This window comes from Salvelinus alpinus, chromosome 2, assembly GCF_045679555.1.
Source record: "Salvelinus alpinus chromosome 2, SLU_Salpinus.1, whole genome shotgun sequence".
NCBI lineage: Eukaryota > Metazoa > Chordata > Actinopteri > Salmoniformes > Salmonidae > Salvelinus > Salvelinus alpinus.
Window position 1 is genome coordinate 39017536 of NC_092087.1, and position 16249 is coordinate 39033784.

At 46.4% G+C, this 16249-nt stretch overlaps 1 protein-coding gene and 1 long non-coding RNA gene across 2 annotated transcripts; both read right to left on the reverse strand.

Moving 5' to 3' along the window:
- Positions 1-1055: 1055 nt before the first annotated feature.
- On the reverse strand, positions 1056-4807 carry LOC139560345 (leucine-rich repeat neuronal protein 1-like). The gene has a single exon (XM_071377028.1). It carries the CDS (start codon positions 3971-3973, stop codon positions 1835-1837), a length of 2139 nt encoding a protein of 712 aa, XP_071233129.1. The 5' UTR covers positions 3974-4807; the 3' UTR covers positions 1056-1834.
- A 5032-nt stretch (positions 4808-9839) lies between these two features.
- Positions 9840-12320, reverse strand: LOC139560351 (uncharacterized). The gene is made up of 4 exons (XR_011671923.1): positions 11245-12320; positions 10790-10929; positions 10428-10672; positions 9840-10311 (listed from the first exon to the last, which is right to left on the reverse strand). It is a non-coding gene; the product is annotated as an uncharacterized lncRNA (long non-coding RNA).
- Between the last annotated feature and the right edge of the window lie 3929 nt (positions 12321-16249).

Here is a 16249-nt window from a genome sequence, read left to right on the forward strand (position 1 = left end):
TTGTTCTGAAAAATCACTCCTAGTCAAGTTTTCCATTTTAGGGATTTCTGAGGCCTTAAAACATCCCCAGTCGCACATTAGTTCTCATGGTCAATTCTTAGTGCCCACTAGAGCTGTCTTGTAACACCCACTAGAGAGCAGCACAGACTCAGAAGTCTATTTGATACGGTGTATGAAAGATATTATCAAGAGCTGCACTGGTCTCTTTCATTTAGATCAGAGCAGTGTTGGCTATTCTTCTTGCACCGTCAAGTAATGACCCCTCGCTTAACACATTGCCTCCTCATCTACTGCTTGTATGAAACTCACAGAGCAATAAGACACCTATAAACAGACAGAAGGGGATTGATGGTGTGCCACTAGTGCATAGTACACAGGACACAGGCCTACATCAACAACCCACCACATCTACAACCTCCTGCTACCCTCAATCTGATCATATCCATCTTCAGACCCTTCCTCACCTCCCCCTCACATCCTCTCTACAGGTAAACTACTATTCTCTCTGAGATCTCCCCTGGCATATTAATAGCTGTTTCTCTCAGCATGTTCATAATGTGGGCGTTGTGAGAGGAGTGATTTAGTCAGACCAGGAGGGAACAGTAGTGGAGTGAAGGTGGCATGTTGTATGATATTAGCCCAGTTCCTTCACTAGTGAAACACTGATTGATGATGTGTAATGGGGTAATATAGTGGAATAACATGTTTATTCTCTCTCACTCTGATATAGTGTGCACACATGCACTCACTCACGCACACACACGTAGAGCAGACTGAGAGGGGGGTTAAGCTGACAGTGCGCTCTGTACGGCTGATTAGACTCAGGGGAGTGGGCTCTGCTGCACAGTGTGAGTCTGAGCCGTGAGCTCCATGCTAAGATACTGCTAATATTCTGCTGAAGCACATTGGAGGTGAAGTGGAACCATGTCCTCACGGAAAAATAACCAGAGCCAAGTGATCAGAGGTCAAACAGAGGTATAGTAACAGGTCATGGGCTGCACAATATAATTTCTACTGAGAAATTACTATAACAGTTGAAATAAATATGCAACAACTGATTGAGAGACATTTATATAAAACAAACAAACATGTTATTTATTTAAACTTCTTCCTCATATACAACATTTTGCATGTTAAAATCACAACAAAAGTTAGTGGTCAGCAACAGATTTGAGCAAATAAGAAATAAATAATTCAGAGTAAATAAAAAAGCTTCTACTGTACCTAGTTATGTTATCAAACATTCACATTTCTAGCTTTACAGCACATTTATCAGCAAACTAATTCCAAAAAAAAGTTTAAAATGATAGTTGATACAACATTACCGTACAATCGCTAGAGTTATTCAGTAGACAGTATACGAAGTCTAATCCCCTTAGTCAGCTTTAATTGAAGTCCATACAAACTCCTTTACAACTCAGTGCACAACAGATCACCTGTTTTACAAAAAGAGAGAATGAGCAGTGCAATCCCTAACAACATTGCCAGAGGAACCTTTACCTCGACTAATAGTACCTGCTGCTGCATCAACAAGACAAAAAGCTGTCCTTCAAAAACGCATCACAGAAATAAAATGCAGCAACTAAGACAATCCGGAAGCTAGACACAGCTGCCATCTTGGACTAGTCCAAACGATAAAAGAGAAAAAGAGAGAGTCAAACAAAGGGCATACGCTATACTAATAAAAATCCTGTCCTTTATCACTCTGCCATGTGTTAGCAAAGCTGAAAAATACAAAAAAAAATGTTTTATGACTTTTATACGACTTTTGCACCAAAATGGCAAAAGTGTGTCTGTGTGTGCTGGTGGAGGGGTGGCCTGTGCCAGGCCCGCTTCACCACATGTAGTAGCTGCGTGTGGTGTCCACGGGGGAGGGCTTGCTCTCTGTACCGCCCTCCTTGTCCTTCTCACTGTCTGCCTCCCATAGGTTGATGAGGGGCGGGTAGAGCTCATTGAGGGGGATGGAGGAGGTCTTCTGCATGTACTTCTTCAGGGAGTGGTGGTAGTTCTTCCTCTTCCAGCGCCGGGCCACGTACACCCCCACAGTAGCCAGGCTGAGGAAGGCCAGCATGGTGGCCATGACGGCTAGCAGGGCGGCGCTAGGTCTCTGGTCCAACACGTCCAGGGTGAAGGTGACGCTGCGCGTGGTCACGTTGACGCACGACTTGTGGGTCTGCAGGTGAATGTTGGACACAGTGAGGCACACCTCGTACTCGGTGGCCGGCTGCAGGTGGGTCAGGTTGTACTCGTGCACGTCGACGGGCACGCGTGCAGTGTAGGTGATGTGGGGGTTGTCAATCTTCATGGTGGCCGATGCCCACTTGAGGTTGGAGGTCATGACGTTGGAGTTGATCTTCCAGGAGACCAGAATGGAGTGGGACTCGGTCTGCTTGACGTAGATCTTCATCACCTCGGCGCTGTCCACCAGGGTGCCATTGACGCGGATGGTGGTGACGCGTGTGTCGGCGCCCTCTGTGTTCTGGGCTACGCAGGTGTAGCGACCTGAGTCCTCCACCTGGACGTGGGACAGTCGCAGGGTGCCCTCACTGCTCAGGTGGTAACGCTCCGACACCGTGTCCACCGTTATCTTGCTCCCCATAGGAGACACCCAGTATATCTCTGGCTCAGGCTCAGCCATAGCCCTGCAGTCCAGGCTGACACTCATGCCCAGCTCAAGGCTCAGGTGGCTGGGGAAGGTGTCGTGGGAGATGAAGGGCAGGCACTGCTCTGGGGAGTCCTGCAGCTTCACCTCTCTGACTCGCTGGCCCCGGAGCTCGGGCGGCGAGGTACACAGCATAGCCAGGGGCTCCATGAAGCGCACGCTGGTCCTGTTGGAGCTCATCCACTGGATGACACAGTCGCAGCGCAGTGGGTTGCTGTGCAGGCTGATCTCGCGGAGGTTGGGCAGCGCCTCCACGGTGTGCTGGTAGACAGAGTTGAGGGCATTGTTGTTTAGCATCAGGCTCTCCAGGGAGGACACGTCCCTGAAGGCCGTCCGGTGCACGTAGGACAGCTTGGGGTTGTTAGTGGCCTCCAGCTTGGTCAGCTCAGGCAGGTTGTCCAGGGCGTAACGGTCGATGGATACCAGGTCAGCCATGTTGTTGATACCAAGCTCCTTCAGACGCAGCATGTTCCTGAAGTCTCCCTCATGGATCTTGTGCACTGGGTTCTTGTTCAGGTCCAGGAACTTCAGGTTGGGCACTTTCTGCAGGGCCAGCTGGGGCACCCGGACCAGCTTGTTGTCGTAGAAGGATAGGCTCTCCAGGTTATCCAGGCCCACCAGAGCATTCCCAGGAATGTCAGTGAGGTCCATGCAGGCCAGGACCAGGCTCCTCAGGCTCCCCAGGGGCTTGAAGTTCATGTCCAGGATGCCAATGAGAGGGTTCTCTCCGATCATCAGGATCTCCAGGTTGGGCGTTGCCTCGAACCAGCGGTTGTCGATAACCCGGAGCCTGTTGGAGTTGAGGTGGAGGCGCAGCAGGCTATGCAGACCGGAGAACGCCCCAGGGGCGATGGTGCTGATCTGGTTGTGGTTGATGTAGAGCTCCTGTAAGTTGCTGAGGTCCTGCAGGCAGTGGTCAGGAAGCTGGCTAATCTGGTTCTCCTCCAGGTGAAGGGTGGTAAGCTGGTTCATGTTGGCCAGGCCCACAGCCTCCATTGTGCTGAAGTTGTTCTGGGACAGGTCCAGCTCCGTCAGGTTGAACAGGGCTTCTAGCTCCCCGCTGGTGTGGGCGATGGAGTTGCTCTGGAGCAGCAGCACCTGGGTGTCAGAAGACAGGTTAGAGGGGATGTGTGTCAGCCGCAGGTCGTTGCAGTCCACCGTGGCCGCCTCCCTGTAGGTGGACTGGGGGGTGAACCAGGGGCGCACCTCACACACACACAGCCGCGGGCACTCCCCGCCCCGCACCAGGGGCAAAAGCAGCCCCACACACAGCCATCCCAGCGGGGGCCAGAGGAGGGGGCTTGGAGCCATGTTGTCTGCTCTCTCTGTCTGGTCACACTGAACTTAGAGGAGAGGCAGGGTTCCTGAGGACAGACTGGAGGATAGGTGTGGGGTCATGGGCATCAGTGTCCTCCCTTTTCAGGCTTGTAGTGTTTTTTTTCTAGAGCTGCGGTCCATCCACAGTTAGTGTGAGAGTGCGAGCAGTCCGCGATGATTGCGAGTGTGTGTGCGTTTCAGAAGGGGGCCAGGGGATGTTCAGGGTTGTCCTCTTCCTCCACTCACGTGTTTTTCTCTCTTCTCACAATTCAGCTGAATAAGTCTGCAACACACAGAAACCAGGAGAGGTATTAGAAGTCTGCAACAATGGTGAATGCATTACATTGTTCCATTATCATCCCAGAAACAGATGGTGATTTAGATAAAGAATAGATATAGAGAGGGAGAGGGAAACTGCGAGATAGAGGGGGCGGAGAGGGATTGAGAGTTCCCGGTGAGAGATAAAAGCCATAAAACATATCAGACAGTGATTTGCATTTAATTTAACACAGCTGATACTGACAAGGCTTCCCAGCTAGCACATAACATTCTGAGAACCTCTTACATCTTGGTGAGAGCGCGGTTGTTCTATGGTTATTTTGCATACAATCTTCCCACAACTTTCTGGGAATGGTACAAGATAGTTGCTTGGCTTTGGAACATCCTTAGCCCATTTAGGTACTTTTCAAAAAACTTTATTTTCTTGGAATTTCATTACTTTAACAGAACGTTTCTTAAAAGTTCAAACATGGTTACATTTAAAATAAATGTAGGTTATGTTCCAGGAACGTTCGCCAACTGGTTTGACATTGGGAATGTTCTAAAAAAAAAACATTAAGAAACAATGTTCTTCTGTGTGTAACGTCCTGACCAGAGTTATTATGTGTTTTGCTTGTTTAGTGTTGGTCAGGACGTGAGCTGGGTGGGAATTCTATGTTGTGTGTCTAGTTTGTCTGTTTCTATGTCCAGCCTAATATGGTTCTCAATCAGAGGCAGATGGTAATCGTTGTCCCTGATTGAGAATCATATATAGGAGGCTTGTTTTGTGTTGGGATTTTGTGGGTGTTTGTTTCCTGTCTCTGTGTTTGTTCTGCACCAGATAGGACTGTCTCGGTTTTCACGGTTTGTTATTTTGTTTGTTGTTTGTAGTGTTCACTTGTTATTATATTAAACATGTTGAGCACTGGCTACGCTGCATTTTGGTCCTCTCTTTCACCCCAGGAAGAAAATCGTAACAGAAACACCCACCAAACCAGGACCAAGCAGCGTGGCAACGGGCAGCAGAGACAGACAGAGGAATGGACATGGGAAGAGGTCTTAAACGGCAAGGGTTGCTACACATGGGAGGAGATCCTGGCTGGAAAGGATCGCCTCCCATGGGAACAGCTGGAGGCAGCGAGGAGAGCAAAGGCAACCGGAGAGAGGAACCGGAGGTATGAGGGTACGCGACTAGCACGGAAGCCCGAGAGGCTCACACAAAAATTTCTTGGGGGGGAACTAAAGGGGAGGGTGGCGAAGCCGGGTTGGAAACCCGAGCCAACTCCCCGGGCTTACCGTGGAGTGAGAGGGCGTCGTACTGGTCAGACACCGTGTTATGCGGTGGAGCGCACGGTGTCCCCAGTATGCGTACTTAGCCCAGTGCGGGCTATTCCACCTTGCCGCACTGGGAGGGCTAGGTTGGGCATCGAGCCGGGTGCCATGAAGCCGGCCCAACATATCTGGCCTCCAGTACGTCTCCTCGGGCCGGCGTGCATGGCACCAGCCTTACAGGTGGTGTCCCCGGTTCGCCTGCATAGCCCAGTGCGGGCTATTCCACCTCGCCGCACTGGCAGGGCTACGGGGACCATTCAACCTGGTAAGGTTGGGGAGGCTCGGTGCTCAAGAGCGCGTGTCCTCCTTCACCGCCCCAGCCCAGTACCACCAGTGCCTACACCACGCACCAGGCTTCCAGTGCGTCTCCAGAGCCCTGTTCCTCCTCCACGCACTCTCCCTGTGGTGCGTGTCTCCAGTCCAGTGCCTCCAGTTCCGGCACCACGCATCAAGCCTCCTGTGTGTCTCCAGAGCCCTGTACGCACTGTTCCTTCTCCCCGCACTCGCCCTGAGGTGCGTGCCCTCAGCCCGGTACATCCAGTTCCGGCACCACGCATCAGGCCTATAGTGCTCCTCGAGAGTCCAGTGTGCCCTGTTCCTGCTCCCCGCACTCGCCCTGAGGTGCGTGCCCTCAGCCCGGTACATCCAGTTCCGGCACCACGCATCAGGCCTATAGTGCGTCTCAGCCGGCCAGAGTCTGCCGTCTGCCCAGTGGCGCCTGAACTGCCCGTCTGCCCAGCGGCGCCTGAACTGCCCGTCTCCCCAGCGCCGTCTGAGCCATCCGTCTGTCCCGAGCCGTTAGAGCCGCCCGTCTGTTCCGAGCCGTCAGAGCCATTCGTCAGTCAGGATCTGCCAGGGGCACCAACCAGACAGGATCTGCCAGGGCCACCAACCAGACAGGATCTGCCAGGGCCACCAACCAGACAGGATCTGCCAGAGCCGCCAACCAGACAGGATCTGCCAGAGCCGCCAACCAGACAGGATCTGCCGGAGCCGTCAGTCAGCCATGAGCGTCCAGAGCCGTCAGCCAGTCATGAGCTGCCCTACAGTCATGAGCTGCCCTACAGTCATGAGCTGCCCTACAGTCATGAGCTGCCCTACAGTCATGAGCTGCCCTACAGTCATGAGCTGCCCTACAGTCATGAGCTGCCCTACAGTCATGAGCTGCCCTACAGTCATGAGCTGCCCTACAGTCATGAGCTGCCACTCAGTCCGGAGCTGCCACTCTGTCCTGAGCTACCTCTCTGTCCTGAGCTACCTCCAAAATCATGTGGGGGCCTTGGGGAGGATTCTTAGGCCAAGGTCGTGGGCGAGGGTCGCCACTCAAAGGACGCTGAGGGGGACAAAGACAGTGGTGGAGTGGTGTCCTCGTCCACCGCCGGAGCCGCCACCGCGGACAGATGCCCACCCAGACCCTCCTCTTGAGTTGTAGGGGTGCGTTCGGAGTCCGCACCTCAGGAGGGGGGTACTGTAACGTCCTGACCAGAGTTATTATGTGTTTTGCTTGTTTAGTGTTGGTCAGGACGTGAGCTGGGTGGGAATTCTATGTTGTGTGTCTAGTTTGTCTGTTTCTATGTCCAGCCTAATATGGTTCTCAATCAGAGGCAGATGGTAATCGTTGTCCCTGATTGAGAATCATATATAGGAGGCTTGTTTTGTGTTGGGATTTTGTGGCTGTTTGTTTCCTGTCTCTGTGTTTGTTCTGCACCAGATAGGACTGTCTCGGTTTTCACGGTTTGTTATTTTGTTTGTTGTTTGTAGTGTTCACTTGTTGTTATATTAAACATGTTGAGCACTGGCTACGCTGCATTTTGGTCCTCTCTTTCACCCCAGGAAGAAAATCGTAACACTGTGGGAATTGTATTATTTCAGCATAACGTTTCCTCATGGTTCTATTTAAAGTCATGTTCTCAAATTTGACGTTAAGAAAATATTCCATAAAAACCACAAGAGAACTTCAGTTATGTTCAGAGAATGTTATTTAAAAACATATACCATTCTCAGCATCAACAAAACTCTTTCTATTATCTTTTTAAAGATGCACTATGCAAAAATTGCTCCACCATTTCCTGGTTGCTAAAATTCTAATAGTTCTCCTAATTTCAGTTTGTGACAACCAGCAAGTATAGTGTAGAGAATCCTTGTACCATCTAAACCACTGTGAAATATATTTTTCATAACCAAAAATGTAGCATTTTCAGCTGTTTGAAGCTGGTGTACAAAACCGAAAGAAAAAGATGCAAAAATTTAACATAAGCACGGCAAGCATATAAATAACACACATAGAACAGATTTGACTGTTAAAACAGTCATCACTAGCCGGCCTCCGCCCAGTACTCTGAACCTTACACGGAACCCAAACCGGCTGCGCACGTGCGTCTCTTGCATACATTTATTTTGTCCCCCTACACCAAATGCGATCACGACACGCAGGTTCAAATATCAAAACAAACTCTGAACCAATTACATTCATTTGGGTACAGGTCGAAAAGCATTAAACATGTATGGCAATTTAGCTAGTTAGCTTGCACTTGCTAGCTAATTTGTCCTATTTAGCTAGCTTGCTGTTGCTTAGCAAATTTGTCCTGGGATATAAACATTGATTTGTTATTTTACCTGAAATGCACAAGGTCCCCTACTCCGACAATTAATCCACACATAAAACGGTCAACCGAATCGTTTCTAGTCATCTCCTCCTCCCAGGCTTTTTCATCTTTGAACTTAAATGGTGATTGGCATCTAAACTTTCATAGTACACTGACCGGCAACACAGTTCGTTTTTCAATCACCCACGTAGGTATAACCAATGAGGAGATGGCACGTGGGTACCTGCTTCTATAAACCAATGAGGAGATGGGAGAGGCAGGACTTGCAGCGTGATCTGCGTCAGAAATAGAAAGGAGTTCTATTTTAGCACTTGGCAACGCAGACGCTCGTTGACGCGCGCGAGCAGTGTGGGTGCAATAATTGAATAACATAGATTTCTACATTTATTTTGCAACGCTCGCGCACGCGACGCGGGCGTTGTGATCAGCCTATTAGACTGCTGCCCTATGTACATAGTCATTGAACACTATGTATATACTCAAGGAACCCAACGTGTGCCAGGAAAACCTTCCCCACACCATTACACCACCGCCACCAGCCTGTACCGTTTACACCAGGCAGGATGGGGCCATGGACTCTTAAGCCAAATCCTGACACTGCCTACAGCATTACGAAACAGGAACCGGATTTCATCGGACCAGGCTTTGTTTTTCCACTCCTTAATTGTCCAGAGTTGGTGATCACGTGCCCACAGGATCAACTTCTTGTTTTTAGCTGATAGAAGAGGAACCCGTTGTAGTCGTCTGCTATAATAACCCATCCTTTACAAGGACCGACGAGTTGTGCATTGCGAGATGCCGTTCTGCATACCACTGTTATACAGAGCCGTTATTTGCCTGTTTGCGTCCCGTCTGTTAGCTTGCATGATTTTTGCCATTCTCCTTCGACCTCTCATCAACTAAATGTTTTCACCCTACCACTGACTGGATGTTTTGTGTTTGTCAAACCATTTTCGGTAAACCCTACACCCTATTGTGCGTGAAAAGCCACGGAGGCCGGCCATTTCTGAGGTACTGGAACCAGCGTGCCTGGCAGGCACCGACGATCATGCCACGCTCAAAGTCGCTTAGGTCACTTGTTTTGCCCAATCTAACATTCAATTGAACAGTAACTGAATGCCTTGATGCCTCTCTGCCTGCTTTATATAGCAAGCCACAGCCACGTGACTCACTGTCTGTAGGAGTGAACCATTTTCGTGAACTGGGTGGTGTACCTAATAAACTGTCCACTGAATGTATATTTATATTCCGGACTCTGGTCTGGAAGGTAATTTCCTGAAATTCTATCCATTTTGCCATGGGGTGTTGTACTGGGTATTTAAAGGGTAACTGCACCTGCTGATTTGGCCTCATTTCTTGGATTGCTTCTCAAGAAATGCTGGCGGCCATGACAGAAGCCAAATGTGAGTTGGCTTGGGGGTGTGGTTTGATGTCTGTGTTTCTTGGGGGTGTGTCCTTGCCATCACCAAGACACACCTATCTGTCAGACCTTTCCGGCAGCTGTTTCCCTCCACTCAATCATAACAAACAAACCTCCTGCAGGTTGACTTCAATAACTACAGGCAGAGATGTATGGTGAGATGACGGAGGAAGCTTTGAATAGGTCAGTAGCCTACAGAGTAATATGAAAAGAATGCAATGGCTGAATTTATGTAGATATTCTAAACTAAGTGTTTTGCTAACTTTCAAATGTAGCAACAGGTCCGTGTTGAATAAACAACCACTTACATCATACCATAGAAGCAATGTTCTGCTAATATAACAATGCGCACCTTTCACCTTTCCTTGTCATGCCCAGCCGATACAGATACAGTGCCAATCAACATGTTGTCTGGTGGTAATGGGGCTACCTTGGCAAACATGTCAGAGTGGTCATACCTTCCAATGTTGTGTTCCGTATACAACAGGAGTTTCCTGATTTTGGTGCAGAATACACAGGGTTTCTCCCTCCCCATATTGACTGATACCATTCAATAATTAAAAAAGACAATACAAGTAAATGTTGTGACAAGTTAAACATTTATGCCGAGTGCCAGGTCTCTCGCCATTCAGAGCCATCAGTATCAAGCCCGTCTGTCAGCGTGGACTTCATCAAATCATCTTGCAAGTCTCCACATGCTGGCTCCATATGTGTTTCTGTGAACACATACACATATAGTCACTGTTATAATACCAATGGCAGTTAGGAGAGGTAATATCTAACATACAAACAGGTCATATGTTGAAGTTTGAACAGGTCAGATAAAACCTACCCAATTATGGTCCTCCCCATCAAACAACCAAGACTGGCATCTGCAAAAACATATACAGTCCTCTCCATCTGTAGAAATAGGCAGAGTTAATCATTGACACATGGAATGAAAAGTGTGTTACAAATACTGGACATTTCTGCTGTAATGTTGTGGATGTGTTGAGCACCAGGTCTCTCTCCATTAAGAGACGTCAGTATCAAGCCTGTCATTTGGGCAGGACTCCAGTGCTGGCTCCATAGATGCATCTGTGAACACATACACAGTACAGTCCCTGTTCTACTACCAATGGCAGTTAGCATAGGTGATATCTGACAAACAAAAATATACTATGTTGAAGTTTGAACAGGTCAGACTAAACCTACCTAATTCTGGTCTCCCCATCGACGACCATTGGTGAGCAGGTAAGAGGTGAGGCTGGAGGTGAGGTCTTTGCCAGAGCCCCAATGATGGTCGTCAGGCATGGGAGAGTAGATCATCAGCTCCTGGCCCCTCATCAAAGATACTGGTCGGTCACACACAAAACACACACACACACACACACAGAACATTGATTACATTATCAATGGTGGTTATGAATAGCCTGGTGGAACCAACCTGATTGCTGCATTCACCTTTCTATTTCACTTCAGATATCATAATATGTGAATTCAAATAGAATGGTGAACGCACCGATCAGGCTGGTTCCACCAGGCTAGGTTATGCTCTGGACACTACATGCATTTAAGAAGTAGAAAATAAGCAACAAATAATGTCAGTTTATATCAATTAGGTTTCATAATTGGGTTATAAAATGTATAAAAGTAATGAAGTGGGCTACCTTCTGTATTTGTACAAATGATGAGCTGGGGAAAGCCGTTGCCGCTGACAGGTGAAGGTTGCTGGCCGGATACTTGCCAACATGTGACTGACTGTTCCATTCATAGTGATGCTCACAGCAAGGGCATGTCTGCATGATGCTGATGAGGGCTCTCTTGCTGGTCTTCTCTATGATGCATGTTCGGCTGCAAACTGGACAACTGCAGCAGGCCATCTTATGAGGTGGTGTTGACTGGGAGGGCCTGTGACAGGGTGATATAATAGACAGTCAAGTGGTAAATTGCATTTTGTTCTAAAGAAAGGACCAAGCTTTTTGCTAATGCACTTCACAACAAAAACGACTACCAGTTGTATCTGCTTGGCTGGGGAATTAGCCTACTGTACTGAACAAAAATATAAACACAACATGCAACAATTTCAAAGATTTTACTGAGTTACAGTTCATTTAAGGAAATCAGTCAATTTAAATAAATAAATTAGGCCCTAATCTATGGATTTCACATGACTGGGAATATAGATATGCATCTGTTGGTCACAGATACCTTAAAAAAAAGTAGGGGGGGTGGATCAGAAAACCAGTCAGTATCTGGTGTGATCACCATTTGCCTAATGCAACGCGACACATCTCCTTCGTATAGAGTTGATCAGGCTGTAAATTGTGGCCTGTGGAATGTTGTCACACTCCTCTTTAATGGCTGTACGAAGTTGCTGGATATTGACGAGAACTGGAACACGCTGTTGTATACGTCAATCCAGAACATCCCAAACACACTCAATGGGTGACATGTTTGGTAAATATGCAGGCCATGGAAGAACTGGGACATTTTCAGCTTCTAGGAATGGTGTACAGATCCTTGCGACATGGGGCTGTGCATTATCATGCTGAAACATGAGGTGATGGTGGTGGATGACTGGAACGACAATGGGCTTTGGGATCTCGTCACGGTATCTCTGTGCATTCAAGTTGCCATCGATAAAATGCAATTGTGTTCATTGTCCGTAGCTTATGCCTGCCCATACCATAACCCCACCACCACCATGGGGCACTCTGTTCACAACGTTGACATCAGAAAACCGCTCGTCCACACGATGCCATACACGTTGTCTGCCATCTGGCCGGTACAGTTGTAACCGAGATTAATCCGTGAAGAGCACACTTCTCCAGCGTGCCAGTGACCATAGAAGATGAGCATTGGCCCACTGAAGTCAACCCCACAGTTTCATCAGCTGTCTGAGTGGCTGGTCTCAGACGATCCCGCAGCTGAAGAAGCCGGATGTGGAGGTCCTGGGCTCGGGTGGTTATACGTGAGCTGCGGTTATTAGGCTGGTTGGACGCACTGCCAAATTCTCTAAAACAACGTTGGAGGCGTATGGTAGAGAAATGAACATTCAATTCTCCGGCAACAGCTCTGGTGGACATTCCTGCTGTCAGCATGCAAATTGCATGCTCCCTCAAATCTTGAGACATCTGTGGCATTGTGTTGTGTGACAAAACTGCACATTTTAGAGTGGCCTTTTATTGTCCCCAGCATAAGGTGCCCCTGTGTTCTGAACATGCTGTTTAATCTGCTTCTTGATATGCCTGTCAGGGATGTAAACAAGTTTATGCACAAATTTGAGAGAATTAAGCTTTTTGTGCATATGGAACATTTCTGGGATCTTTTATTTCAGCTCATGAAACAACACTTTACATGTTGCGTTCATATTTTTTGTTCAGTGTAGTTTATCAAGCCGGGTATTTTTTAATACAACTTTCCATGTAACACACATTACCTGTTGTTGTTGATGAAGCCGTCTGTGTCGTCAGGGAAGTAACTCGGGTCACTATTTGAGGCCTCATGATGGCGTGTCCAGGCGGAATTTTAACGTCTGTTCTCAGGAGGTTTAAAAAACGTTCCGTTTTACCGGTCAGGAAATATATGGCTTCATTCCCACACCATAGGAAACCAAAAACATAAGTTCCCACAACTTCCAAGGAACCAAATGTGCTAGCTGGGTTTTAACCTAAATAACAGCATGAATAACAAATTCATATCTGCTAAACAGGCTACTGACAGCGCAACATTTCTGTGAAACTGAGAGTAATATATTTAGTTTGCTGCTGACGAAGTGAAAATAAACAGTCACACCGGTATGTTAGAATACATTTATGAGCAAGTCAAATACATGCACATCAGGTTTTGTGCAGACCTGGTTTCAAATACTATTTGAAATCATTTTGAATATTTTAGCTGTGTTTGATTGACCTTGCCTGTTTCAATGGAAACAATAGACAAGTCCCAAAAGTAAAAATCCCACCCAAACAGCAAATGTTTAAAATATTTGAAAGATTTAAAATAGTATTTGAGCCCAGGTCTGGTTCTATGTTTGGACTGAAATACCTGACATTCTGTATAGTTTCTCAGCAGAGGGTTGGCTGAGATATCACCCAGCCTACACAGCACCAGCCTGCAGACTTCTTGGGGACTAATTTGATATGCCTAACAGGGTCGAATACATCTGTGAAATTATTATTGTTGCTGTGCTATTGTGCAGAGGTTAGTTTCTGTCTTTTAATGAGCTTTTACTCAGCCAAAAACAGGTGAAAAAAGCAAACACTTAGTTTTCAAGTTAATCAGTCAGAATGTCAATCAACCTGACTGCTCTGGCCTGTTGGTGGCAGGTTACCTCTGATGAACAAAAGCTAGAAAAAATGAAAGTGAGTCAGAGATTTCAGTAAAGTAATTAGTCATATCGGTGTCCTCCTAATTCTCCTCCTTTTTATATCAAATAAGGAGCATACTACATACATTAACTGTGACATGTACTAGTCCTGCTGTTTAAACAGCTGGGTGAGTGAAGGGTGAAAGAACACGAGTATGTTATAAATCATACTACACATCCAACAATAAGCCTATAAAATCTGAGTTCACATTGTATTGAATTTGTATTGAATACACATTGTGTGCATATGGCTCACTATATTTGTGTACAGAAGACCTGTCTTGTTGTTCAGAAAATGTATAAGATTATGGTCCAGAATTGTAATGCATATCAATGTATCCAGTGCCTTCAGAAAGTATTCACACCCCTTGACTTTTTACACATTTGTTGTGTTACAGCCTGAATGTAAAATTGATTACATTTAGATTTTTTTATCACTCGCCTACACACAATATCCCATAATGTCAAAGTGTAACTATGTTTTTCGAAATTTTTACAAATTAATAAAAAATGAAAGGCTGGAATGTCTTGAGTCAATAAGTATTGATTTTGTTATGGCAAGCCTAAATATGTTCAGGAGTAAAAATGTGCTTAGCAAGTAACATAATAAGTTGCATCGACTATTTTTTTTACATGATATTTGAAGGACTCTCACATCTCTGTACCCCACACATACACTTATCTGTAAGGTCCCTTTGCCGAGCAGTGAATTTCAAACACAGATTCAACCACAAAGACCAGGAAGGTTTTCCAATGCCTCGCAAAGACGGGCACCTATTGGTAGATGGGCAAGAAAAGCAGACATTGAATATCCCTTTGTGCATGGGGGAGTTATTAATTACACTTTGAATGGTGTATCAATACACCCAGTCACTACAAAGATACAGGCATCCTTCCTAACTCAGTTGTTGGAGAGGAAGAAATCGCTCAGGGATTTCACCATGAGGCCAATGGTGACTTTAAAACAGTTTCAGAGTTTGATGGCTGTGATAGGAGTAACTACAACAACATTGTAGTTATGCCACAATACTAACCTAGTAGACCGAGTAAAAAGAAGGAAGCCTGTACAGAATACAAATACTCCAAAACATGCATCCTGTTTGCAACAAGTCACTAAAGTAACACTGCAAAACATGTGGCAATGCAATTCACTTTTTGTCCTGAATACAAAGTGTTATGTTTGGGGCACTCTCCACAAAGTACCACTCTCCATATTTTCAAGCATAGTGGTGGCTGCATCACGTTATGGGTATGCTTGTAATCGTTAAGGACTGGGGAGTTTTTCAGGATATAAAATAAATGGAAAGGAGCTAAGTACAGGCAAAATCCTGCTTTCCACCAGACACTAGGAGATGAATTCATCTTTCAGCAGGACAATAACCTAAAACACAAGGCCAAATCTATACTGGAGTTGCTTACCAAGAAGATACTGCATGTTCCTGAGTGGCTGAGTTACAGTTTTGACTTAAATCTCATAGGAAATATATGGCTGTCACGACTTCCACCGAAGGTGGCTCCTCTCCCTGTTCGGGCGGTGCTCGGCGGTCGTCGTTGCCGACCTACTAGCTGCCACCGATCCATTTTTCCTTTTCATTTGTGTCTGTTTTTGTTATCAACTGTGTCTGATTAGTTAATTTCAGTGGGTTTATTAACCTCCGCTGCCTGCTAGTCTTTGTGCGGGATTATTTTGCTGTGTTAGCTCTGTTAGGGGTGCGTGTTTGCGCAACAGGTTTTTTTTCCCTCACAGTCATTGTACCGTTGGTACTGTATTAGGAGTAGAGGTTTCTCCTCCGTGTGTTTCGTGATTTTCCCCACCTGTTGTTGTTGTGTTGGGACTTATAATAAACGACTGTGCCAACTGGAATTCCTTGCTCTCCTGCTCCTGACTCCTGCACATACCTCTTCTTAGGAGGCACCTAACAATGGCAAGACCTGTAAATGGTTGTCTAGCAATGATGGACAACCAATTTGACAGAGCTTAAACAATTTTGAAAACATTATGGCAAATGTTGCACATTCCAGGTGTGGAAAGCTCTTAGAGACTTACCCAGAAAGACTCACAGCTGTAATTGCTGCCAAAGGTGATTCTACAAAGTATTGACTCAGGGGTGTGGGGATATTTCTGTATTGTAATTTTTTTTTTAATTGCTCAAATGTTTTGTTTTCATTTTGTCATTATTAGGTATTGTGTGTAGGTGGTTGAGAAAAAAATCGGATTAATCCATTTTGAATTCAAGTTGTAACATAACAAGATGTGCAATAAGTCAAGGGGTATGAATACTTTCTGAAGGCACTGAATGTAT

Bases quoted from the DNA above. Each gene is read 5' to 3' on its own strand.
- LOC139560345 (XM_071377028.1), bottom strand. From the start codon at position 3,973: ATGGCTCCAAGCCCCCTCCTCTGGCCCCCGCTGGGATGGCTGTGTGTG.